This window comes from Amblyraja radiata, chromosome 6 (assembly GCF_010909765.2).
Source record: "Amblyraja radiata isolate CabotCenter1 chromosome 6, sAmbRad1.1.pri, whole genome shotgun sequence".
Classification (NCBI taxonomy): Eukaryota; Metazoa; Chordata; class Chondrichthyes; order Rajiformes; family Rajidae; genus Amblyraja; species Amblyraja radiata.
Genome location: NC_045961.1, coordinates 40,605,680 through 40,631,260, shown reverse-complemented (window position 1 = coordinate 40,631,260; position 25,581 = coordinate 40,605,680). Strand labels below are relative to the sequence as shown.

The following is a 25,581-nucleotide window of genomic DNA, read 5'->3' as shown; positions in this document are numbered from 1 at the left end:
GTCGGGAGGAGATGAAGGCATGGATGAGTCTTTCAGCAGCGGGCGGTGTGAGAGAGTGTCTGAGTTTGGCGATGTTGCGGAGATGAAAGAAGGAGGCTGCATTCCTCTATCTGCTCTCTGTTTTAAGCCCTCCTTTAACAACCATAGCTAATTAATCAGCAATAAACCTCACTCAGCGAAGTTGGCGAAGCAAATTAACCTTCCTCAGTCTGGGTCCCAGATTCTGAAATTCCATCATTAAACCTCTCTGCTCTTTACTCTCCTCCTTTAGGGCATCTGTATAATATCTCATCACTCCCAATTTTGTAGCTGCATAAAAAGCCTATCTACAGTTTTAGTTAACACACTGCAGGAAGGATTGGGAGGCTTTAGGGTGAATGCAGAAGAGGTTCATCAGGAAGTTACCTGGACCGGTGAATATTAGCTAGAAGAAGAGGCTGGACAAAGTTAAATTGTTTTCTCTGTAGCATCGGAGGTTAAATCTCGCCCTAATGAAAGAACATAAAGTTGTGAGAGATATAGATAAAGTGGACAGTCAGAGTCCCACAATGGGAATGTCAAGTAATTGAAATCATAGCTTTAAGTTGAGAGAGGTAACATCTAAAGGAGTAGTGTGTTGGAAGGAACTGCAGATGCTGGTTTACAGTGAGGATTGACGCAAAGTGCTAAAGTAACTCAGCGGGTCAGTTAGCATCTTCCAGTCTGAAGAAGGGTTTCGACCCAAAAGATCACCCATTCCTTTCCTCTAGAGATGCTGCCTGACCCACTGAGGTACTCCATCATTTTGTGTCTTAACATTTAAAGGAGATTTGTTTTACAAAGAGAATGGTAAGTGCCTGCAATGTGCTGCCAGAGGAGATGATAGAAGCTGATACAATGCAATGTATAAGAGCATTCAGACAGGGAAGAAATAGAGGAAAAAGCACCATGTATGGGCAGAAGGGATGTAAGCAGATTGGTATCATGGGGCGGTGCAGAGACAGTGGGCCGAAGGGTTCTAACTCTTAACATAGTTAACTTGTCTATTAACTCATTATACATATTCTCACAATGTGGGAACAAAGAACTGCAGATAGTGGTTTATACCAAATATAGACACAAAGTGCTCGTATAACTCAACGGGGCAGCAACTCTGGTGAAAAAGGATGGGTGATGTTTTGTTTCAGAACCCTTCTTCAGAGTCCCGATCCGAAATGTCACCCATTCTTTTTCTCCAGACATGCTGACACTGAGTTACAACAGCACTTTGTGTCTATTGTGCATATTCTCACAGTGGTTTACCACAGTAAAAGTATCATATAAATATAGAGTCATTTGGCCAACTATAAGTATTTGATCGCAACTGAGAAGAAAGATTGGGGGATAAGACAATATGTGCTTTGCTATTTGGCTGACCTTTTTGTTTGATTGTCAGAGGTTATGGGGAGAAGACAGGGAAATGTGGTTAGGAAGGAGAGATAGATCAACCTTGATTGAATGGCAGAGTAGACTTGATGAGCTGAATGGCTTAACTCTACACCTATCATTTATGATGTTATCATTGCAAGCTCGGCGTAGGTCATTCACTGCCCCTATTTCATCATTTTATTTCTTCCCAACGTTGCTTAAGGCGAGAAGCATGGAGCCCAGCCGACACCCCTCTCACCCAAGACTTCCGCTACTCAAATAACCTATATGCCAAATTCATTTAACTTGAAAACATCATGAGTCCAGGCCAATAAATTCCCAACGTGGGGATTTTACACCTTTTAACTGTGGTGGAACCTCAGTGAAATGTGGTCTAGCACATGAAACATTCAGGATTGTCTTCAGATAACTACTAGACAATCTTTTGTACATGACCTCTGTTGCAGAGCTGGTAGGTGTTACTGAACCTGTGAAATGTCAGAGCCCAGGACTTTCATTTTATGGTGTATTTGCACTTTTGATGAGTACAAGGTGTATTTAATTCCCCTATCATTATTCTTCATATTAAGGGAATCGTGAACCAAAGGATACGGGTTTAAGGTGGGGGAGGGGAAGATTTAATAGGAACCCAAGGGGTAACTTTTTCACACGGTGGGTGTATGGAATGAGCCGTGGGTATATGGGATGCACGTACGATTGCAATGTTTAAGAACCATTTGGACAGGTACATGGATAGGATAGGTTTAGAGGGATATTGGCCAAATGCAGGCAGGTGAAATTGGTGTAGATGGGACATGTTGGTCGTTGTGGGCAAAGGGCCTGATTCCATGCTGTATGACTCTGACTATGACATAAAGATGAAAACTATTTGTTTTGCCACAATAAAGTTCACAATAAATGTATCTTTTCCTGATATACACATTGTGTAATTTAAGCACTTCTAAAGAGCAGTGACCTGTTGGGCCAACACGCCTGCCAAAAACACAGCTCATTATCATGGGGTATCATTCATTGTATATAGTAATTTGAAGTCTTAGCCAAAAAAATTTCACCGTGCATTGTAACAGTTTATACAATGCAGATTGGTTCTTACTTTGCTGTGGAAACTAGATATTTCAGAAAAGTGCTCGACATTCTTCAATGTTTCAGCAATACTTCGTCGTTGAATGTGTCGTTCAACCTGGTCTCCATATCCACTTTGATTCCACGAGTTCTTTGACAGCTGATTTACTTCATCTAATATTTGAGTTGGCTTCAATTCGTTGCCAACTTGAAACTCCTGTAAAGGATACATCAATTTTCAAGGATTTTTTCCCATTGAGAAAAGGTTTAGGTTTAGATTTATTATTGTCACATGCACTGAGATACAGAGGAAAAACTTTGATTTGCATGCCATCCAAACAGATCAGATATGCCACACATGAAAAACATTAATTTAAACTCAAGTACAATTTATAGAGCAAAGAGGAAGAAAACGAGTGCAGAATTGGTTTTTGCAATTGTAGCAAGTCAGTTTCATAGACAAAGTCCAATGTCCAAAATGGGGTAGATGCAAATCAAACAGTACCCCAGTCTATGGAAGGACTGTTCAGAAGCCTGATAACAGAAGGGTAGAGGCTATTCATGAGTCCGGCAGTGCGCACTTTCAAGCTTCTGTACCTTCTGCCCGATAGGAGCAGGGAGAAAAAGGAATGACCAGGATGGAGTCAATGATGGGACTTTTGGTCTGTGTTATGGACCGAGCTATATTTCCAACTCTCTGCAATTTGTTGCAGCCCTGGGCAGTGCAAAGCCCATTATATAATTAACTTAGGTAATTCATCAAGTCAATTAAAAGTTGTCTGAAAAGTGCAATGAATTTGTTTCATTGAGTTTGTTTCCTTGAACGATATGAATCCATACTGCAACATACAGTTCAAAAGTTTTACATTTAGGAATATTGAATTATCCCACAGCAATCGAAAAAATGCTTAATTGCCAAGATGGTGCAAGGTAGCGCAGCAGTAAAGTTGCTGCCTTACAGCGTCAGAGATCTAGGTTCAATCCTGACTATGGATGCTTGTCTGTACAGAGTTTGTACATTACCCCCGTGACCTGCATGTGTTTTCTCCGGGATCTCCAGTTTCCTCCCACACTCCAAAGATGTACTGGTTTTTAGGCTAATTGGCTTGATAAAATTGTAAATTGTCCTTAGTGTGTGCAGGATAGTGTTAGTGGTCTTTGGGTGGCACAGACTCGGTGAGCTGAAGGGCTTACTGTGTCTCCAAATTAAACTAAACCTCATACAATGCAAGTTATTTACTGAAGGTGTCAGTTCCCTTTTGTGAGGGTATTTTTGCAAGGCTGGGTTGCATAACAAATGTTTTGTAGTATTCACCATCCTGGGTCCATGCTTTGCCTTGCCATCATTGTGATTTCTCTCTCACCACCTTTCGTGGCACATTGATGATAGTTTTAATGCTGTTTAGTGCCCTTCTACAGAACTTATGTATTATTACCTTTGCTGCCAGTTTCCACCGTTACTTCAACACAGTCCATTTTTTACTATTCTTTCATTTCCCTAATGCCCCTACTTCTCAGAACAATCAGCAGCCATTGTCCATTATAAGCCCACTAAGACCCACCAACACCTTAACTACACTTGTTCCCACACTGTATTCTGTGAGAGCTCTACTCTATTCTTCCTGTTTTCCTGTCTATACCTCTTCCTGAAGTGATGTGGAGAGTCTGGTGGGAGAGTCTAGGACGAGAGACCATAGCCACAGAATAAAATGACGTACCTTTAGAAAGGAGATGAGGAGGAATTTCTTAAGTCTTTCGAGTGTGGTTATGGGGAGAAGGCAGAAAAATGGAGTTGAGAGGGAAAGATAGATCAGCCATGATTGAATGGCATGGTATACTTGATGGGCCAAATGGCCTAATTCTGCTCCTATAACTTATGATGAGTCACCCTCCTCTCTTCAATCTTCCATTTCTGATCACAAGAGATTAGTGTGCAAAATTATAGCACGTGGTATGGGGGTAGGGTATTGACATGGATAGAGAACTGGTTGGCAGACAGGAAGCAAAGAGTGGGAATTACTGGGTCCTCTTTAGAATGGCAGGCTCGGTGCTGGGACGCCAGTTATTTACCATATATATTAACGATTTAGACGAGGGAATTAAATGTGACATCTCCGAGTTTGCGGATGACACAAACCTGGGTGGCAGTGTGAGCTGCGATGAGGATGCTATGAGGTTTGCAGGGTAACTTGGATAGGTTGGGTGAGTGGGCAGATGCAGTATAATGTGGGTGAATGTGAGGTTATCCACTTTGGTGGCGAAAACAGGAAGGCAGATTATTATCTGAATGGTGTCAGGTTAGGAAAAGGGTAGATGCAACGAGACCTGGGTGTGCTTGCACATCAGTCACTGATAGTAAGCATGCAGGTAACAGCAGCCATTGAAGAAAGCTAATGGCATGTTGGCCTTCATTGCGAGAGGATTTGTGTTTAGCAGCAAAGAAGTCCTACTGCTGTTATACAGGGCTCTGGTGAGACCACACCTGGAGTATAGTGTGCAATTTTGGTGTCCTAATTTGGGGAAAGACAATATTGCTATTGAGCGAGTGCAGCGTAGATTCACCAGGTTAATTCCCGGGAGGCGGGACTGACATATGATGATAGAATGGGTTGACTGGGCTTGAATTCACTGGAATTTAGAAGGATGAGAGGTGATCTTATAGAAACATATAAAATTATAAAGGATTGGACAGGCTAGATGTGGGAAAAATGTTCCCCATGTTGGGGGAGTCCAGAACCAGGGGTCACAGTTTAAGAATAAGGGGTAAGCCATTTAGCACTGAGATGAAGTAAAATTTCTTCACCTAGCGAGTTGTGAATCTGTGGAATTTTCTGCCACGGGCAGTGGAGGCCAATTCACTGGATGTTTTCAGTTAGGGCTAGTGGAATCAAGGGATATGGGGAAAAAGCAGGAATGGGGTACTGTTTTTAGATGATCAGCCATGAATGGCGGTGCTGGCTTGAAGGGCTGAATGGCCTACTCCTGCACCTATTGTTCAATGTTTCCATCAGTACCTGTTTGTTCTCCCAAAGCACCTACTTGAAAAATGTAACATCTTCCCTTTAATCTTTTCCCTTCAAACCATCCAGTCCTAAACATTGTTTAGTTTAGAGATACAGTGTGCCCACTGACCCACTGACTTCGGCCCACTGACTTCATGCTGTCCAATGATCACCTATACACTAGTTCAATGTTATCCCTGTTTCGCATCCTACTCACTAAGGGCAACTTACAGAAGCCAATTAACCTACAAACTTGCACGTTTTTAGAACATGAGAGGAAACCAGAGGGAAACCCGGAGGAAGTCCACGCAGTCTCAGGGAGAACGTGCAAACTCTGTACAGACAGCACCTGAGTCAGGATCGAACCCGGGTTTCTGGCAGTGTAAGGCAACAACTCTACCGCTGTGCCACTGTGCTGCCCCAGGTCATCTTCCAGCTGCTACATTACTGCCTTTGGGGGGTGAACACTGAATTCAACAGTCTCAAAATATCAACCATTCTAGTCCAGTCGTGGATCTCATTGTTCCAGAATTCAATTTATCCTATTTGCTCTTCTCGAAAAAAAACAGTTTTGTTTGTCTCTTCGCATCTGCATCTTTCTCAGAAGTGCCTTTTGTTATCCATAACCTTGAACACCTTGTTACATTCAGCAACTCTACAATTGACATAATTCAGCATCTCATAGTCTTTATTCCATTGTCCAGCTGACTTTTTGTTCTCCCTGCCCCTTCCCCCTTTCCCTACAACTTAATGCTTAAAGTTTTTAATCACCAACGTTTTACAAGATCTGAAGCAGTAACTGTTTTTCATTTCTCTGTGGACACTGGCTGACCTGCTGAGTATTTCCAGCCTCTTCTTTTGTGATAAAAAAAGGTTGTGTTTATAGAATGCAGCAGATTCAATTACAAATGATTAACAGAAAACAAATCGACTAACAGAGATTTTAAAAGCATCTGAGTGTTTAACTATAGTTCGCCATTAACTGAGTCATGGACCAGTAAATTTATTGTTTAAATCTATGTTTAGACTTTTCTAAATTGATGTACTTAATGTTATATCTCCAGAAAGCTGACAAATTAACAGCATTGGCCAATTATTTAGTTGAAATACTTCTGGTTAATGTGATGCTCTATAGGACTTTGGTTCGGCTGAATTTGTGCAGTATTGCGTGCAGTTCTGGATGCCCCATTACAAGAGAGATGTGAAGGCTTTGGAGAGGGGGCAGGGCAACTTTACCAGAATGCTGCCTGGATTTGAGGTTTTCAGCTGCAGGGAGAGGTTGGATAGACTTGGATAGACAACATACTAAGGGCAATTTACAGAAGTCAGTTAGCCCGCAAACTCGCATGTCTTTGGGATGTGGGAGGAAACCGGCGCACTCGGAGGAAACATGTGGTCACAGGGAGAACGTTCAAACTCCACACTGACAGCTCCCAAGGTCAGGATGGAAACTGGGCCTCTGGTGCTTTGAGACAGCGACTCTACCAGCTGAGCCATTGTGCCGTATTGTGCCAAAAAATTCAAAACTGGCCGCGACTAAAAATAGGTTGGCGTTATAAAAATCGATAATTTTTTAGTCAAAGCCGGTTGCGATGCTAGTTGAAGGTGGTTGCCGGAGGTTGCAGGTAGTGGGAGGTCTTACCTTCCACTACTGCAACCTCCGGCAACCACCTGCAACCTCCGGCAACCACCTTCAACTAGCATCGCAACCGGCTTTGAATAAAAAATTACCGATTTTTAAAACGCCAACCTATTTTTTGTTGAGACCGGTTTTGAATTTTTTGAAATAATCGCCGGAACATAGAAGAAGCGGAAACCACTTTCGAACATTATGGAGACTGACAAAAACCTCCGGGAACCTCCGGGAACCGCACGGAAACCTTGGGTGGGGCGCAAAGTCTCCAGAGGTTTCCGTTCAGGTTTCCTAAGTGGGACAGGGGCACAACTCTCTATCTGAAGGAGGGTCTCAACCCGAAACACCTCCTATTCCTTTTCTCCAGGTATGCTGCCTGACCCGCTGAGTTACTCCAGCATTTTGTGTCCACCACGATTTTGACATGTTTTAGCCTACTTTTAACAAGTGTTTCTAAGTGCACAAAGACATTTCATCTTGCGATGTCAGCTGACCACAAGTAAGATTTCCCAACAGTAGAATCTCAGTGTCTCCTAAAGCATCCTCTTCTGTCAGAGCGAAACTGAATGTGTAGGAAGGAACTGCAGATGTTGGTTAAAACCAAAGATAGTCTGATGAAGGGTGTTGAACTGAAACATCACCCATTCCTTCTCTCCAGAGATGATGCCTGTCCCGCTGAGTTACTCCAACTTTTTGTGTCTATCTTGAAGCGAAACTGAATGGTCTCTGATGCCGTGCATGAAGCAAAAGATTAATGAGTCTTCACATGGTCTACCACTAGAAGGGAGAGAGCCACCTTGATAAGACCCAGTAGTTATCTCCACCCCTACTCTCACCACTGGAAGCAGTTTAGTTTAGTTTAGTTTATTTTGTCATGTATACCGAGGCACTGTGAAAAGCTATTTATCAAAGACTATATGTGAATACAATCAAGCAGTCCACAGTGTTTAGTTTAGTTTAGTTTTGTTTAGTTTAGTTTATTATTGACATGTGTACCGAGGTAAAATGGAAAACTTTTGTTTGCGTGCTATCTAGTCAAAGAACAAACTATACATGAATATAATCAAGCCATCCAGAGTGTATAGATAAAGGCTAAAGAGTACACCCTTTAGTGTAAGAATTAACATTGAAGACCGATAATGTCCGATTATCGGACTACACTTCTTCCCACCCTGCTTCCTGTAAGGACTCCATCCCCTACTCCCAATTCCTCCGTCTATGCCACATCTGCACCTAGGATGAGGTGTTCCACACCAGGGCATCGGAGATGTCCTCATTCTTCAGGGTACGGGGTTTCCCTTTTCTATTATAGATGAAGCTCTCACCAGCGTCTCTTCTATACCCCGTAACTCTGCTCTCACTCCCCATCTCCCCACTCATAACAAGAGCAGAGTCCCCCTTATCCTCACCTTCCACCCTACCAGCCGTCACATACAACAAATAATCCTCCAACATTTTCGCCACCTCCAACAGGATCACACCACTGGCGACATCTTCCCATCTCCTGTCCTGTCTGCTTTCTGCAGAGACCGCTCCCTCTATACCTCCCTGGTCAATTCGTCCCTTCCCACCCAAACCACCCCCTCTCCTGGCACTTTCCTTTGCAACCGCAGGAAATGCTACATTTGTCGCTTTACCTCCCCCCTTGACTGCATTCAAGGACCCAAGTAGTCTTTCCAGGTGCGGCAGAGGTTCACCTGCACCTCCTCCAACCTCATCTATTGCATCCGCTGCTCTAGGTGTCAGCTGATCTACATCGGTGCGACCAAGCGTAGGCTTGGCGATCGCTTCGCCCAACACCTCCGCTCGGTTCGCAATAACACCGTCCTTCTCATATATTTTTCCCTCTCAATCCCATCTCATGCCTTCTTCCCATAATCACAAATACTTTGCTCCACTGGAACAAGGATACCTAGTATAAATACTTAAGGAAAATTGCTCATGGTGTTTACACATTTTTGCCAGTTTATCTCAAGTCAGGACACAGTTGTGCTGCTGGAAATAATCTGAAGACCCCTGGTAAAACGTGAGTTTAATAATCTTCTTGCATGGATGTGCAGGTCCAATACACTCCAAGTCTTCTGCTGCCTCGGCAGGGCTGTCAGCATAATCAAGGACCAGTCTCATCCCTGTCACTTCCACTTCTACACCTCTCCCATCAGACAACAGGTACAGAAGTTTGATACCTCCAGATTCAGGAACAGTTTCCTGCTGTTATCAGGCAACTGAAGAGTCCTCTCATCAGCTAGAGTGTGGTCCTGACCCATCTACCTCTTTGGAGACTTTAATTGGACTTTATCAGATTTCAATGTTATATTTTGCACTAAAGGTTGTACCTTTTATCTGAGCACTGTGGACGGCTTGATTACATTCATGCATAATCTTTTATTTGACTGGATAGCATGCAAACAAAAGCTTTTCACTGCAGCGCGGTACATGTGGCAATAAACTAAACAAAAAAAGATTTTGATTTGCACAAAAATGTGAAGATATTTTCCACATAACTTGCTTTGCTAGACTCAGTCATGCAATGAATTGTGCAAGAGTTATGTCTATTTGTTGAATGAGGTTTATAGTCTGACTGAAGAAGGGTCTCGACCCGAAACGTCACCTATTCCTTCGCTCCATAGATGCTGCCTCACCTGCTGAGTTTCTCCAGCATTTTTGTCTACCTTCGGTTTTTCCAGCATCCGCAGTTCTTTCTTAAACAGATTTACATGGTAGTGACTACATTGCAGTAGACTCAGCCGAGTAGTGAAGTTAATACCGAAATGCCCCCAATTGTCCAGACTTTTGAACATAGAATTAAACCATAACAATGCACGAATACTATATCTGGCAATTTAGGAAGCGGTAGAGCTGCTGCCTTACAGTGCCAGAGATCTGTGTTGGAACCTGTCAACGAGTTCTGTCTGTACAGAGCTTGTACGTTCTCCCTTAATTAGTATAGGTCTCAGAGATTATGCGAAAAAGGCAGGAGAATGGGGTTAGGAGGGACAGATAGATCAGCCATGATTGAATGGCAGAGTAGACTTGATGGGCTGAATGGCCTAATTCTACACCTATTCCTTATGACCGCGCGGGTTTTCTCCAAGTGCTCCGGTTTCTTCCAGACTCCAAAGAAGCACAGGTTTGTAGGATAATTGGCTTAGGTACAATTGTAAATTGTCCCTAGTGTGTCGGATAGTGTTAGTGTGTGGGGATCGCTGGTCAAAGTTTAATCTGATTGCTTAATGGATTGTGAAAGCCATTGGAAATCAGGAAGGAAATCACCCCCTTCCATCCGCTCTCTCACCACATGGTTTACATGCAATTCCCGACACACTGTCTGGTTAATTATTGATGCTCTGAGTGAAACTAGTGATGTTCAATAAATATTATGATACCAACAGAAAAACTGGAAGTCACCAGTAGGTTAGGTGACGCCAAGAGCAGTTCTTCCAAGCTGATGACCTTACATCAGAACTAGAAGCAGTTTTGATAACATCATGACCTATGAATAATTCAAAACAATGTTGGAGATTTTGGGGGGATAATGGGGGGGGGGGGGGGAGGGAACGCATGCAAATTTGGACAAGGCCGATGCATAGAGAACTGTGGAAACGACCCATCTCACCCCTGCAATAGGGTCCTAAACCAATACGTCACCCATCCATATTCTCCAGAGATGCTGTTTGACCTGTTGAGTACTCGGCCCAGAGTAGGGGAATTGAGAACCAGAGGACATAAGTTTAAAGTGAAGGGGGAAATATTTCATAGGAATATGAGGAGTAACCTTTTCACACTAAAGGTAGTGGGTGTAGGGAACAGCTGCCAGAGAAGGTAGTGCAACGTTTAAGAAACAATAAGACAGGTACTTGGATAGGACAGGTTTAGAGGAATATGGGCCATGGACTAGTGTAGATGGGACATATTGGTTGGTGTGGGCAAGTTTCGCCGAAGGACCTGTTTTCACACTGTAGGACTATGACTCAGGAGTCATAGTCAACCAAGATGCCCATCCAAACTTGTCCCATTTGCCCGCATTTGGTCCATATCCCTCTACACCTTTCTGTAAGATTTCGCTACAGTAATGCAAACTGATCCCATGATATAATTTGTGAAAAAGATGCACGTGAATAATGTGTAATAAATGTAAGCACATGAATCTTTCAGGTTTCTAGCTATTGTACACAATTTGAGCACTTGCAGATTAGTAATGAATTCATAATAAAACTCACATTGAGCTGAATATAACAATGTGAACAGTAAGGAGCAGCAAGATGGCACGGTGGTAGAGTTACTGCCTTACAGCGCCAGAGACCCAGGTTCGATCCTGAATACGGATGATGTCTGTATGGAGTTTGTTCATTCTCCCCATGACCTGTGTGGATTTTCTCCAGGAGTGTGGGAGGAAAGTTCTGGTTTCCTCTCACACTCCAGATGTACAGGTTTGTAGGTTAATTGGCTTGGTAAATTGTCCCTAGTGTGTGTAGGATAGTGTTAATGTGCAGGGAGCGCTGATCGGCGCAGACTCGGTGGGCTGAAGGAACTGTTTCTGTGCTGTATCCCTAAACTAAACTAAGTAAGATCCATGTCATTATTTACAAAGTAATTATGATTACTTAATACAATTTAATTTTCATTCCCAGGATTCTTTTTGAAATATATTTCAGTTTAATTATAAAGCCGATTCAATATAAAGCTGATGCTGAATAAAAAAGCTTCTACATTTTACAATCAAGTACTCTGTACTCCATTACTTGTGCGTCACTTGGTATTCTCAAGCTGAACAAATGTCCCATTACTTTTGTTCATGTTATAGGTCCAGCCTGTCGTGGTGCTAAGAAGAAGCAGGGACTTCCTTCTTTTTCTTAACAAAGCTACATTTAACAGCTTGTGCATTGAATCTTAACAGACCAGGCACTCTTTTGAACCAGGAAACTGGATTTTCTCCAGGGGCTCCAGTGTATTGGAAAAGCTTGCATGGGCCCCATGACTTTGGCTGATCTCCAGTTGAGAGAGAGAATTCCACTATTGAGCAGAGATTAGAGAGGGATTATGAAAACGGCTGCTTCAAATGGGTGTTACTCAGTCACACAGAAGTATGGGGAAGTATTAGTATGTGGTTCTATGTGGCGCAGTTTCTCAGCCAAATGAACAGGTACACTTATGGTTTGGGAGGTGATAGGGCATCCTGGTTAATAGAGACACAAAACAATTGGAGTGAAAACTATTGTACAATTGTTGAGCTCACTTCCATACAGTGAGAAAAGGTGGAGAGAGAGCAAAAGATAGATAGCGCAGGAAAGAAAGAATGAGAAGGAATAAGAGAGGGCAAGAAGGAAAGAGAGGGCAGGAAAGATGTAAGGAAAGAAACATATTAGAAGGAAAATAACACAGGTAGAAAAAGCAACACTTTCAAAGCTAAAATAATAATAAATATCTGAAAGAAGTCAACACCAAAATTGTAAAAGTCAATTAAGAGCGATATAAGAGTCCATTAAGAGAAGATATAACAAGCCAATAAAATTTAATTTAAACTACAATAGACAAGCCCTAAGTTTTTTGGTGAGGTTATTAACTTTTCATCAAGTAACTATCCCAACTTTGTGCTGTCTTATCTACTTCAGTATCAAGTGATTTGATATTATACTGCCGTGGCTCTTTCTGGAGGAGACCACTTGTTCATTATCTTCCTGACTATTGTTTAAATGAACATATCCAACAAACAAAAGTCCCCTTTTTAATCTAAAATTTAATGTAAACTTAATGTATCGTAAATGTAATCTAAATGTAACGTAAGTAAAATCAAAAAGTTTATTCTAAATCAATCCAAATCATTTGATTCCTACATGTAAAGATATTAGGGAATGATGAAATTTGCCAACATCTTAAAATTTATAGATAAAAGCTTAGAAGAGGGAAAGATCAATTTTGTAGATTGCCCTTACAAAATCTTGCCCCAGAGTGCCTAACACACGTAAAAGGCCTGTCCCACTACGGCGACCTAATTGGCGAGTTAGAAGAGTTTGACCTCCTTCGACTATGTTGAAGACTAGCTTCGATTAGCTTCGGGAAAATTGGACACCAAATAATGGAGAGTGAAGATGACCTCCTTCGATCTCCTTCGACCTCCCTTCGGCTATGTTGAAGACTATCTACGACTACCATTGATTACCTTAGACTACCCTTGATTACCTACGAATAACATGCCGACCTACTACGACCTACTTCGACTAAACCTACGAGTAAAAATAAAACAATTTTTTCCATGGCGACCTTTTTTTACTCGTGGGCATTTTTCAGCATGTTGAAAAATACGCCGCGACCTAGCTAAGGCCTAGAGTACGCGGGGACTACTTTCAAGATTGAAAGAGAGTTACAAGGACCTCCTAGGACCTCGTGTCGACTATGCTGCGAGTATGAGTCGAGGGCAAACTTTTCTAAACTCGCCAATTAGGTCGCTGCAGTGGGACAGGCCCTTAAAGGGGGCTTTCCCACTGCGACGACCTAATCCGCGAGTTAAGAAGAGTGTCTTTGACCGTCAGCATTGAAACCGTGAGCTGGAGCAACCGATCGCACACACACACACACACACACACACATCGCAAAGGTGGGGGCCTGGGAAAGCGGGGGAGCGCTGTCTGAAATTCAGACCCGCGATGAAGAGGAAGGTAAAAGACGGCTGCACAGTGTACGGTAAGTCCTTTAGAGAGCACAGAGGGGGGGGGGGAGAGAAGGGGAGAGAAGAGGAGAGAGGGGGGTAGAGGGGGGGAGAGAGGGGGAGAAAGGGGGGAGAAAGGGGGGAGAAAGGGGGGAGAAAGAGGGGGAAAAAGGGGGGGAAGAAGGGGGGGAGAAGGGGGTAGAAGGGGGAGAGAAGGGGGGTAGACTAGGGGGCAGAAGGGGGGTAGAAGGAGTGGAAACACTTTTAAGAAGTTTAATAAAGTTTAGCAGGCATTTTACTTACCGATCGGTTTTCTTTGGTCCTGAAAACTCAGATGAACCAATCAAAATACCCGGTCAGTGAAGGGGATTGCATACGACTGCCCTCGACTGCCTGTAACTAAATAGTGACCCCACTCCTCTGCACTACGAGTTAAAAAGAACCATGCCGACCAAATTTTACTCGTGGAAAATTTTTCAACATGCTGAAAGATTTTCCGCGACCTAGCTGAGGCCGTGAGTATTCGGGAACTTCCCTCGAGCATGAAGGATAGTTCCGGTGACCTCCTAGGACCACGTGTCGACCATGCTGCGAGTTTGAGTCGAGGGCAAACTCATCTAAACTCGCAGATTAGGTCGCCGCAGTGGGACAGCCCCTTTAGTCTTCAACACAGAACTTTTTAAGTTTAGTTTAGAAATACAGGGCGGAACCAGAAGCAGGCTCTTCGGCCCACCAATTCCACACCGACCAGTGATCCCCACACACTTACACTATCCTACACCCTCTCGGGTAAATTTATAATTATACCAAGCCAATTAGCCTACAGACCTCTAGGTCGTTGGGGTGTGGGAGGAAACCGGGGATCCTGTAGAAAACCCATGCAGGTCACTGGGGACACATACAAACTCCATACAGACAGCAGCCAAAGTCTGGATCGAACCATCTCTAGTGCTGTAAGGCAGCAACTCAACTTTTGCGCCACCATGCCGATCTAGCAGACATGGTCTCAGAAACACACGTGTGTGAATGGATGCATGAGTGTGTACGTGCTCATGTGCATGCATACACACACTCGATACCAAGCCTCTTGGCCAGAACCCTCTGAAATACCAGCATTGTATCCATTCATTCTAACAGTATATAGTTACCGCATTGGAAAAATTACTTCCTTTGAAGGCTGAGGTTTTGAAACAGAAACATATCAAGTTTTAAACTATAGGCTCAAGTTATCTTTATCTTGGCCAATCAAGTAATTTAACACTGAAATGGGCATGGGCTACTCAAGATAATTTGGGTCCATATTTTGTTTGCAAATAACATGGCATTAAATTTTAAGATGTTTGCAAATTCCATCATTCCCTAATAATAAGTAGGAATCAGAATCTCAAGATCTGGATATGGCAAATAGTGCTATGATTTTATCAAGAGAAATTATATCTAATTGGAAAAGTCTTTTTTATTACTCGAGATAAGACCACTTCAGCCTACTCTGAATGCAAGCAGTCATGTCCCCAAGTTTATTTGATAATTATGTTGTCCGAGTGTTATTCATTAACTATTCTTAAACAGAAAACCTGAAACTTGGATTGTTTTCTCTGAAGCATCAGAGGCTACGGGGAGACCTGATAGAAATTTCAAAAATAATGTGAGGCACAGATAAGGGTGGACAGTCAGGACCTTTCCCTAGGATGGAAGTGACAAATGCAAGAGGGCATATCTTTAAAGTGAGAGGGGGAAATTTTAAAGAAGATGTGCAGAGCAATTTTCTTTACACACAGAGAGTGGGAGGTGCGTGGAACTCAATACCAGGGGTGATGATGGTGTGAGCACATCCAATAGTGGGGTCTGAGGCTTTTCGATGGGTACGTGGATATGCAGGGATTGAAGGAATTGACCATCAGAACATTTTTCCCAGGGTTGAACTTCCAAAGACAAGAGGGTGTAGCTTTAAGGTGAGAGGGGCAAAGTTTAAACGAGATGTAGAAGGCACAATTTAGACACAAAGAGTGGTGGCTGCCTGGAACAGGCAGCCAGGGATGGCAGTGGTGGCAGATAAAATGGTGGTGTTTAAGAGGCTTTTCATTGAAATGCAGGTAAATGAAGGGATATGTACCATATGCAGGCAGAAGTGATCAGTTTAATTTGGCATGTTCAACACGGGCATTGTGGGGCGAAGGGCGTCTTCCTGTGTTGAACAGTTCTATATATACACAATATCTTATTGTAGGAAGGAACGGCAGATGCTGGTTTACACCGAAGATAGACACAAAATGCTGGAGTAACTCAGCGGGTCAGGCAGCATCTCTGGAAAATAGGAATAGGTGACGTTTCGGGTCGAGACCCTTGTTCAGTCTAGGGGTGCCAACTTTCTCATTCCCAAATATGGAACAAAAGGTCAAAATAAGGAACAAATTCCCGAAGGCAATTCATTGACCGACTCGGCCGTAGCTGGATGAATGATGAGTTGGCCCAGGTGCTGAACTGCACACAAAGCCCAGCCAGTGGGCCAGCTGAGGAGTGTTGGCCCGGGTCGCGCGATGTCGCACGCAAAGTCATCCAAGTCATGAACTGATGATCGGCCATGAGAAGGAGGGGTGGTGGTGTCGGCGGTAAGCGAAGATCCGAAGGTCAGACAGTTGGCTGGGCTGCCGACCGACGGGGCAAGGGCGAGGCCCTGCTGCTGCACTCCATGGGCTGCACTACGTCGGGACGGGTGAGGCGGGGCCGCACACGGCGCTCTGACCCGACAGTCCCCTCGACCCGAGTAGTAGCAGTCAAATACGGGACAAACCAACTTAGTCTTGTGGCAGGGGGTGAGCTCTATGTTGATAGGGAAGACACTGAGCTCCGTTGTGTACCTGTTTACATGTTCACCCCCAAAGATCTTAGAGCAGCTCTAAGATCTTTGTTCACTCCTACCTGCATGGCCAACAATGGGAGCTCATCCTTCCATTTCCAAATCACTTCACTCACCACCATTTCATTATTGGAAAAAAAGTACACTAAATGTTGAAGTAACCCAATCCATGTTCTCGAGAGACGATGCCTGGCCCCCTGCTCGGTTACCCCAGCACGTTGTGCCTTTCTTTAAATAAATCAGCATCTGCAGTTCTCTGTTTCACCACTAACATTCTCACATTCCCAAGGTCTTTCGGAGACAGTCCCTTCCAGTGTCGCTCCCATATCTTAACTCGGTTGTTAAGTGTGGATTAACGGATCATTAACGAAAATCAACGCTTGCTGCCAGAGTCTCTGGATAATAAAGTAAAGACAGGCCACCCGCAATAACCTGCGCCTTCGTATAGCCTTCAGGAGGGAATGGTTTGCAAACTTAAGCTCAGCAATGGATTAACTCTGATTTACAGGCCCCCAATAAAGTTACACATGCTCCAGGTTAAGTTATGGTAAACACATACCCAACTTTTCTGTTTTTTAATTTTAAGACTTTTTAAGTTCCGAATCTATTCTAAACGCTCATGCTTAATGCATATCTTCGATATAACTCTCCTTGCGCTCAAACTGCGTGCTTAGATTACAAATCGAGCTGTAACTCACAGACCTGACTCAACTCCGGTTCTGTGTCATTTTGTGGCAGCGCGCAGATTTCGGTAGCGAGCAGCCAGCAGTTGGTGCAGAAAGTCAACAGGGAAACAATAATGGCCAGAACACTCAGCAACCTGGCGACAGCGGTCACAACATTTGAGCTTGACATGACTTCCCGAGGAGAGAGGAGGCCAGCATCCGATCCGTCTTCAGCGCAGTGCAGAGTGGCCGGCGCTGGCTGGGTCTTCGCCCGGCGCTGCGATCAATAATAAGTCTGAAGATTGATGGGGCGCTGGAGAGAGGGAGGGGGGTGGGGTCGTTTTTGGTGTCTCAGTCTATTAATAATTGTGAATACAAAGTGCTGAGTTTACTTTGGATGATCTTAAAGGTTATTTCTGTTTTGCAAGAATGGGAGGGAGGGAGGGGAGAGGGAGGGAGAGGGGGGGCGGAATCATGCAGCGACAACATGCAGAAACATTGCCTTTTGTTCACCTTTGGAAGATGATGCAGAATTTGGACTATTTTCAGCATCTCTTTCCTGCTCTCCTTCACTTACCTGTTGCGATTCTCATGAATATATTAATGTACATGTCCCTGCCCTGTAGTCTCTTTCATTCTTCCTGTCCTTCTTAATTCACACCATTATACCTGCGGCCACCCTTCTTAATTACTTTCATTCTACCTGTTCATTCTCTCCTTAATTCTATTCACTGTACCTGTTCCTGCCGTTCTTAATTTATTTCATTGTTCCTGCTCCTGCTTTCTTTAATCTTTTTCACCGTATCTTTTCATGCTCTCTTTCGTTTTCACAATTCCTGCCCTTCCTAATTTATGTAATTTATGGGTTATGTGCGATGGCAGGAGAATGGGGTGAGATAGATCAGCCATGATTGAATGGCGGAGTAGACTTGATGGGCCGAATGGCCTAATTCTGCTCCAATCACTTATGTAATTGTACTGTTTCAAGCCTCCTTACTTTATTTCATTGTGCCTGTCTTTTCTCTCCTTAATCTTTTTCAGTATGTGTCCCAGCGTTCTTAATTTCTCTCATTGCACTTATTCCTGCTCGCCTTAATTTCTTTCACTGCACCTGTTTCTGCCTATAATTTCTTTCACGGTATCTGTTACTGCCCATCTTAATTTCTTTAACTTTACCTGTTTTTGCCCTCCATAATTTCTTTCATTATACCTGTTTCTGCCCTCTATAATTTATTTAACTCTACCTGTTGCTTCCCTTGATAATATATTTCACTCTACCTGTTGCTGCCCTGCAATGGGAGAGGTGCACCACTCCATTGCCTTCCGCAGACCTGTCCTCACTCTCTCTAATGTTGAACATATTGGCTGGAGGCCCCTGCAGATTCCAGAGCCTTTAAACAGCTGCTAATGTTGATTTACCCATGGCTGTTCATTAAATCGGAGCACAAAACTGCTGATGCTTGAAATCTGAAACAATTTTAAAAAGCAGAAGATGTTGGAAATACCCAGCAGATCAAGCAGCATTTTATTTGGGCACGACATTGGGGAAAATAATGGGGCCTGGTCTAGATGAATCACTAGGTCCATCATTTCTACCTCAATGCATGAAAATATGTTGGTGTAAAATATAACTATGACTAATTTGACCAAACCCACCCTTTGTGTTCACCAATTATGGAAACTGAAATCATTCTATACACATACATATTAATTTTATTATAATAATATCAATTAATCAGTCTGAAGAAGGGTCTCGACCTGAAACGTCGCCCATTCCTTCGCTCCATTTTGTGTCTGCCATATTCATTTTATTATGTCCCTCCATGTATATTTAAGTCAAGAACATCATCAGTTCAGCTCTTTGATAATTTGAAAAGGAGATTTATATCTTCACATAATGCTTTCGCACGTGGCCATACCCTTAAGATATTTTCACAGAAGTAATTCATTTGGAGGGGAAAACGACTGAGAGGGGAAACATAGAGGGTAAGAGAGAAAAGGGTAGTTCAATGAGAGCAAATGTGTTGTGGCATTTAGGGAGGTCGAATGACAGGGGAAAGTACACTGTTCATGGCAGAACCCTTAACAGCAATAACGTACAGAGGGGTCTTGGGGTCCAAGTCCATAGCTCCCTGAAAGTGACGGGGGTTATGGGGAGAAGACAGGAATGGGGTTAGGAGGGCGAGATAGAGCCATGATTGAATGGCAGAGTAGACGATGGGCCGAATGGCCTAATTCTGCTCATATCACTTATGACCTTATGAAGGTGACAACACAAGTAGGTAAAATGCTAAATAATCCATGATGTATGCTTGCCTTCATTAGTTGGGGCATTGAGTATAAGAGTCAGGAAGTCATCGTGAAGCTTTCTTGGAGTTTGGATATGCTGCATTTGGTGTATTTTTCTGGTGGCCCCATTAGAGGAAGGGTGTGAAGGCTTTGGAGAATGCGCAGAAGGGGTTTACCAGAATGGTGCCTGTATTAGAGGATATTAGCGATAAGGGGAAATTGGACACTTAGATTGCTTTCTCTGGGACCCAGAGACTGAGGGGAGATCTGAGAAGTATATAAAATTATGAGAGGTAAAGATAGGGTAGGCAGGCAGACCTTTTTCTCAGGGCAGAAATGTCCAAGACAAGAGTGCATAACTATAAGCTAAGAGGGGCAAAGTTTAAAGGAGATGTTTGGGGCAAATTTTTTACGTAACATCTGGAATGCACTGCTAGGGGTGGTGGTGGAGGCCAACATAAAAGCGGCGTTTTAAGGACTTTTGGATATGAATGCAGGAAATAGAGGGAGTAAAGATCATATGAGGGTAAATGAGATTAGATTATTTTGACATTATATTCAGCATAGATATTGTGAGCTGAAGGGCTTGTTCCTCTGCTGCACTTTTCCTACATTCTAAAACAATTTGAATCATTCCACAACTGTACAGAGAACAGTACAGTACAGGAACAGGCCCTTCGGCCCACAATGTCTGTGGCGAACGTGATGCCAAGACTAACTAAACTCATCTGCCCACATGATCCACATCTTTCCATTCCCTGCATGCCATGTGCCTATCTAAAAGTCTCTTAAAATCACTATTGTATCTGCCTCCAATATTTGCAATATCCACCCTGGAAAAAAACTTCTGACTGTCTACCCTGTCTATGCCTCTCATGATTTATATACTTCTTCAACGTCTCTTAAACCCTCTTCACCTATGACTGCACACATGTACATGGTACTAACACCATCATCAAGTATGCAGATGATACAACGGTGATTGGCCTCATCAGCAACAACGATGAGTCGGCCTACAGGGAGGAGGTCCAGCACTTAGCAGCATGGTGCGCTGACAACAACCTGGCCCTTAACTCCAAGAAGACCAAGGAGCTCATTGTAGACTTCAGGAAGTCCAGGGGCGGCACGCACACCCCCATCCACATTAACGGGACGGAGGTGGAACGTGTTTCTAGCTTCAGGTTCCTGGGAGTCAACATCTCCGATGACCTCTCTTGGACCCACAATACCTCAACTCTGATCAAGAAGGCTCACCAGCGTCTCTTCTTCCTGAGGAGACTGAAGAAGGTCCATCTGTCTCCTCAGATCCTGGTGAACTTCTACCGCTGCACCATCGAGAGCATCCTTACCAACTGCATCACAGTATGGTATGGCAACTGCTCTGTCTCCGACCGGAAGGCATTGCAGAGGGTGGTGAAAATTGCCCAACGCATCACCGGTTCCTCGCTCCCCTCCATTGAGTCTGTCCAAAGCAAGCGTTATCTGCGGAGGGCGCTCAGCATCGCCAAGGACTGCTCTCACCCCAACCATGGACTGTTTACCCTCCTACCATCCGGGAGGCGCTACAGGTCTCTCCGTTGCCGAACCAGCAGGTCCAGGAACAGCTTCTTCCCGGCGGCTGTCACTCTACTCAACAACGTACCTCGGTGACTGCCAATCACCCCCCCACCCCCCGGACACTTATTATCACTTATTATTATTTATTTAAATCATTTGCTATGTCGCTCTTCCAGGGAGATGCTAAATGCATTTCGTTGTCTCTGTACTGTACACTGACAATGACAATTAAAATTGAATCTGAATCTGAATCTGAATTAATATACTCCCTTCAACCTCTGCTGTTACAGAGAAAGCACGTTTGAAAGGGATCCAATATCTCTGGTGGCTGCTGAACTTATGCCTAAGTACTGTTTGGATATATATATATGGTCTGCTAAAACTCATGCTCCACATGTGCTTGTCTAATATTTCGTATGGCATTGTAGGCTTGCTTTTGATTGAATTAAGTTTACTCTTAACCACAAAGGTATTGGCAGTCAAATCCTGATACATGCAGAATCTTACAATGCTAACCCCTTCTTGATTTATGGTATTGAAAGTGAATGAATAAATGTGGAAAGTCAACCAGGGTGAACCCTCAGAAAGGTAAAACAGCAGCAATGCCATTTCTATATGAATTATATTTGGGACTATTCTTAATAATAAAGTCTGACATCCTGTTTAAATGTCAGTGGAAAAGTGTGAATATTGTGTCCCCTGGTGTTGGATAGGACTGGATGAAGAAAAGAGTTGATGAAGAAGGGTGTGTTGTAAAAGGCAGAGGATACATAGCATTTGTTACAAAATGCAACAAGGAATCGTTGACTAAATTAATAACAGAATTGTTCACTGATATCAGAAGAGATCAGATGTCAGTGAGCAAGTTTGGAATACTGTAATGATAAAAACACAAAGTGCTGGAGGTCAGGTGTAGGAAATTGACAGCCAACGTTTTGAGTCAGGTCCCTTCTTCAGAATTTATGTTTTGCTCAAGGTTCAAGAATCTATAGTTCCTTGTGTCTCCATAGTTTTATTACCGCAGCTTTTAATTAACCACAACTGATATGCATCATGGCATGGTACTGCTATTCCTATACACACAGAAGTAAGAGGCTGCAGAGACCCAGCTTGGTGCATCATGGGTACAGCCCTCCCCACAATTGAAACAACCTACATGAGGCTTCCCAACCCGAACCACCACCCATGTTCTCCAGAGATGCTGCCTGTCCCGTTGAGTTGCTCCAGCACTTTGTGGCCTTTTGTGTATTAATCAGCATCTGCAGTTCTTTGTCTCTACCAGAAGATTACAAAGACTGGCACTAGAGGGTGAGAAACTGAAACAAATGCTGGAGTGCGCAAGGGGTAACTGGCTGGAAATTGGTGAGGCAGCCACAATATTGCACAGATAAAACTCAATGTACGCTTCAGTTATTAGAAAGAAAGAAGTTTGAAAGCAGGAACTTGTTTTTATGAATGTAGGTGACAATGGAGAAATCAAAGGTAACATTGACGGGGGTTATCCAGCCTGGGAAGAGACTGTGAGAACTGTAACTTTAGTCCATTCCCTCATCCAGTTAACCCTATATTTGTAAGCATATTAACCATATAACAATTACAGCATGGAAACAGGCCATCTCGGCCCTACAAGTCCGTGCCGAACAACATTTTCCCTTAGTCCCACCTGCCTGCACTCATACCATAACCCTCCATTCCCTTCTCATCCATATGCCTATCCAATTTATTTTTAAATGATACCAACGAACCTGCCATATTACCACAATTATTTTGAAAAATCCAGTTAAATGCGTGACTTGTTCTAAAGGGCGGCATGGAGGCGCAGCGGTAGAGTTGCTGCCTTACAGCGCCAGAGACCCGGGTTCGATCCTGGCAACGGGTGATGTATGGAGTTTGCACATTCTCCCTGTGAACATGTGGGTTTTCTCTGGGCGCTCTGGTTTTCTCTCACAGTCCAAAAACATACAGGTTTGCAGGTTAATTGGCCAGTAAAATTCTAAAATTGTGCCTAGAGTGTAGGATAGTGCTAGTATATAGGGATTGCAGGTCGGCGCGAACTCGGTGGCGAAGGGCCTGTTTCCATGCTGTATCTCTTTAAAAAAAGTCTAAAGATTCAGTCATTTCACAAGTGCCTCATGTTGATTGGAGAACGGGAGCCAATACGGGTACCAGCTTGATTGCTGGGTCTCACTGGCACTCATTACTTTTCATTGTTGCAAAGACATCTTCTATCTATTCTCATGAGGCAGCAAAGAAAATGGACGTGCATTTCTGCCGAATTTTATGCAGTTTCTTTACTTCACTTTAAGTAATAGATTATATATTTTTCTGACAAGCTGTAGCAATGGTGAATAAACAGGTATTGCATAAAGTTACCAGCAGGTAAAGGTAATTATTTAAAGCAAACCTTATAGACCATCAGCCCAGAGACATTAGGTTAGACGAACTAGGTACCAATGTTTGACAATGGTGCAGGGGTCACCTGAAATGAACGGAATTGGGAGTCTGCCGGGTACCACCCACTGCATGTAGACCTGGGGGACCCCGCAAGGGGCTAAAAAATCGGTGCGAAATAGATGAGTGAGGTACCACTTAAATCCACTACCATAGTGTGCTCACTGCCACGCCTATATCAACAACACAAACGGCAGACATTTTCCCACTGCAAAAGGCCCACCAGACCCCCCACACAAAGGGCCTAAAAAAATGGGCTAGCATATAGACGAGCAAGGTACCACTCAAAAATAATGCCAAATGAACAAGTTGAGTTCATAGTGTACTAAATGGGTTACAAATAGTCCGCTGCACTACAGGTACCAGACACCCCAAAAATGGACACCCTAGACCCTGCTGTCCAACTAAGCTAGCCAAAATATTGTGGGTACCAGTTGACACCAAGTTTAAATGATCTACCACAGCTTGGGAAATATATATTGACTTATGATAGAACAATTACCTGCTGCATTGGGCCTATCAGACCCCCTAAATGGGTCCTTGGGCCCATCTAGGCTAGCCTAGATATTAAAGGTACCATCTAAAACCAGGTTTAGATGATGAATCACAGCCTACGAAATACAAAATCACCCATGCCAGAATAATAATCCATTGCCTTGGTCCTACCAGACTCCCTAAATAGTCCCTTAATTGCCCAATTTGGGGGGGGGGGGTGTGGTCTGATTGGCACAAGGCAGCAGACAATGCCTTCCCTCACAGTGGGAACCATTGTGGGGGGATGTTTTTATGATTAAATGTCTTTATTATTGTTTTGTTTGTATTCTTTTTTTATCTGCTGCAATGGCAATACGCATTTCACTACACCAATTGGTATATGTGACTAATAAATAACCTTTGAACCTTTGAACCTAAATTCGAAAGATATTAACTCCAAATTGTGTAACAATAGTTGGAAGATGCCCAATAAGATGTTCTCTAAACTTATTTGTGTGAAACGCTGTTAAACTACAATAATCATTTCAGTTTCCTAACATTACTGAAATAATCAAAATCTCGAGGTCACCATGATAACTGTATTTGAGGTTAGAGGACAAAATGAAAAGTTTCTTTTGGCAAAAATAGTAAATGATTTCATCTTTTGAAAGAAAATGTAAATGATTACTGTACCAAGTTGTGCAAGTTGCTTTGGTAATTTTTTCAAACAAAACCTCACCTCATTTACAAATAAAAATGGAAGTGATATGATGACCTAACACTAGATATGCAGCTGTTGGTATTTTGTATTTTGGTCTTTCAAAGGGAGTATATATTGCTAAAATCATCATTAGAGTAAAGGTCACTGGCATTTTAGGATGCGTCCAAAAACAGCTTAACCAGGTCATTTACCCGGTTTACACTAAATCTTGATTTACAAAATGATCAAAAAATGCTTAATGAAATTAAATTACATTACTTTCTTAAGGTGGCTAGGACATTACAAAGTTTGCGCTCAATAACTTTTCTTCCAGTTAACATATTCTGTACTTCAATATGTTTACCTGAGAATAATTCTGAAAAGAAAACTGGGTCTACCGTTACTCAGTTCTTAGATATGGCCATTTCAAAACAAACAGATGATATGATCTTCACAACCATGTGGAAATTTAGTGGGTTGCGCATCGAGATGTGAAGAAAAATCACAAATATGCCCCAAAATGCTAATTTTTGCATTTATTTCTAGCTCATTGCGTGCTATGATTTCTATGCTACTAGTACTAGCTAGGTTTGGTAATTTGCCCAGGATAATATTAGCCTGAACTATACTAAAAAGCTTTTAATGGGAGAACAATGTGAACTAAAAATACTCTCCTTCAAAGCTTGTTCCTCTTTTTGAATGTAGAAAACTTTAAAAACCTAGGTCATCAAAGTATTTTTGCTAATAGTTTGGTTCAGGGTGGTAAACTTAACAAACATAAATAACAAATTATCAGTTTATGAATCACTAAAAAATTAACATTATTGTAGCAATTATC

The 25,581-nt window shown here is 42.9% G+C and overlaps 1 protein-coding gene across 1 annotated transcript in view; it reads right to left on the bottom strand.

Annotated features, from left to right (window-relative positions):
• The window catches only part of LOC116974284 (transmembrane protein 182-like), a 36,312-nt gene extending 18,701 nt beyond the window's left edge, over positions 1–17,611 (bottom strand). Inside the window, exons 1-2 of the mRNA XM_033022602.1 lie at positions 17,310–17,611; positions 2,501–2,686 (exon numbers count right to left, since the gene is read on the bottom strand). Coding sequence (XP_032878493.1) covers positions 2,501–2,686; positions 17,310–17,462 — 339 coding nt within the window. The 5' untranslated portion in view covers positions 17,463–17,611. The remainder of the gene's footprint in view (positions 1–2,500; positions 2,687–17,309) is intronic.
• Positions 17,612–25,581: the final 7,970 nt, after the last annotated feature.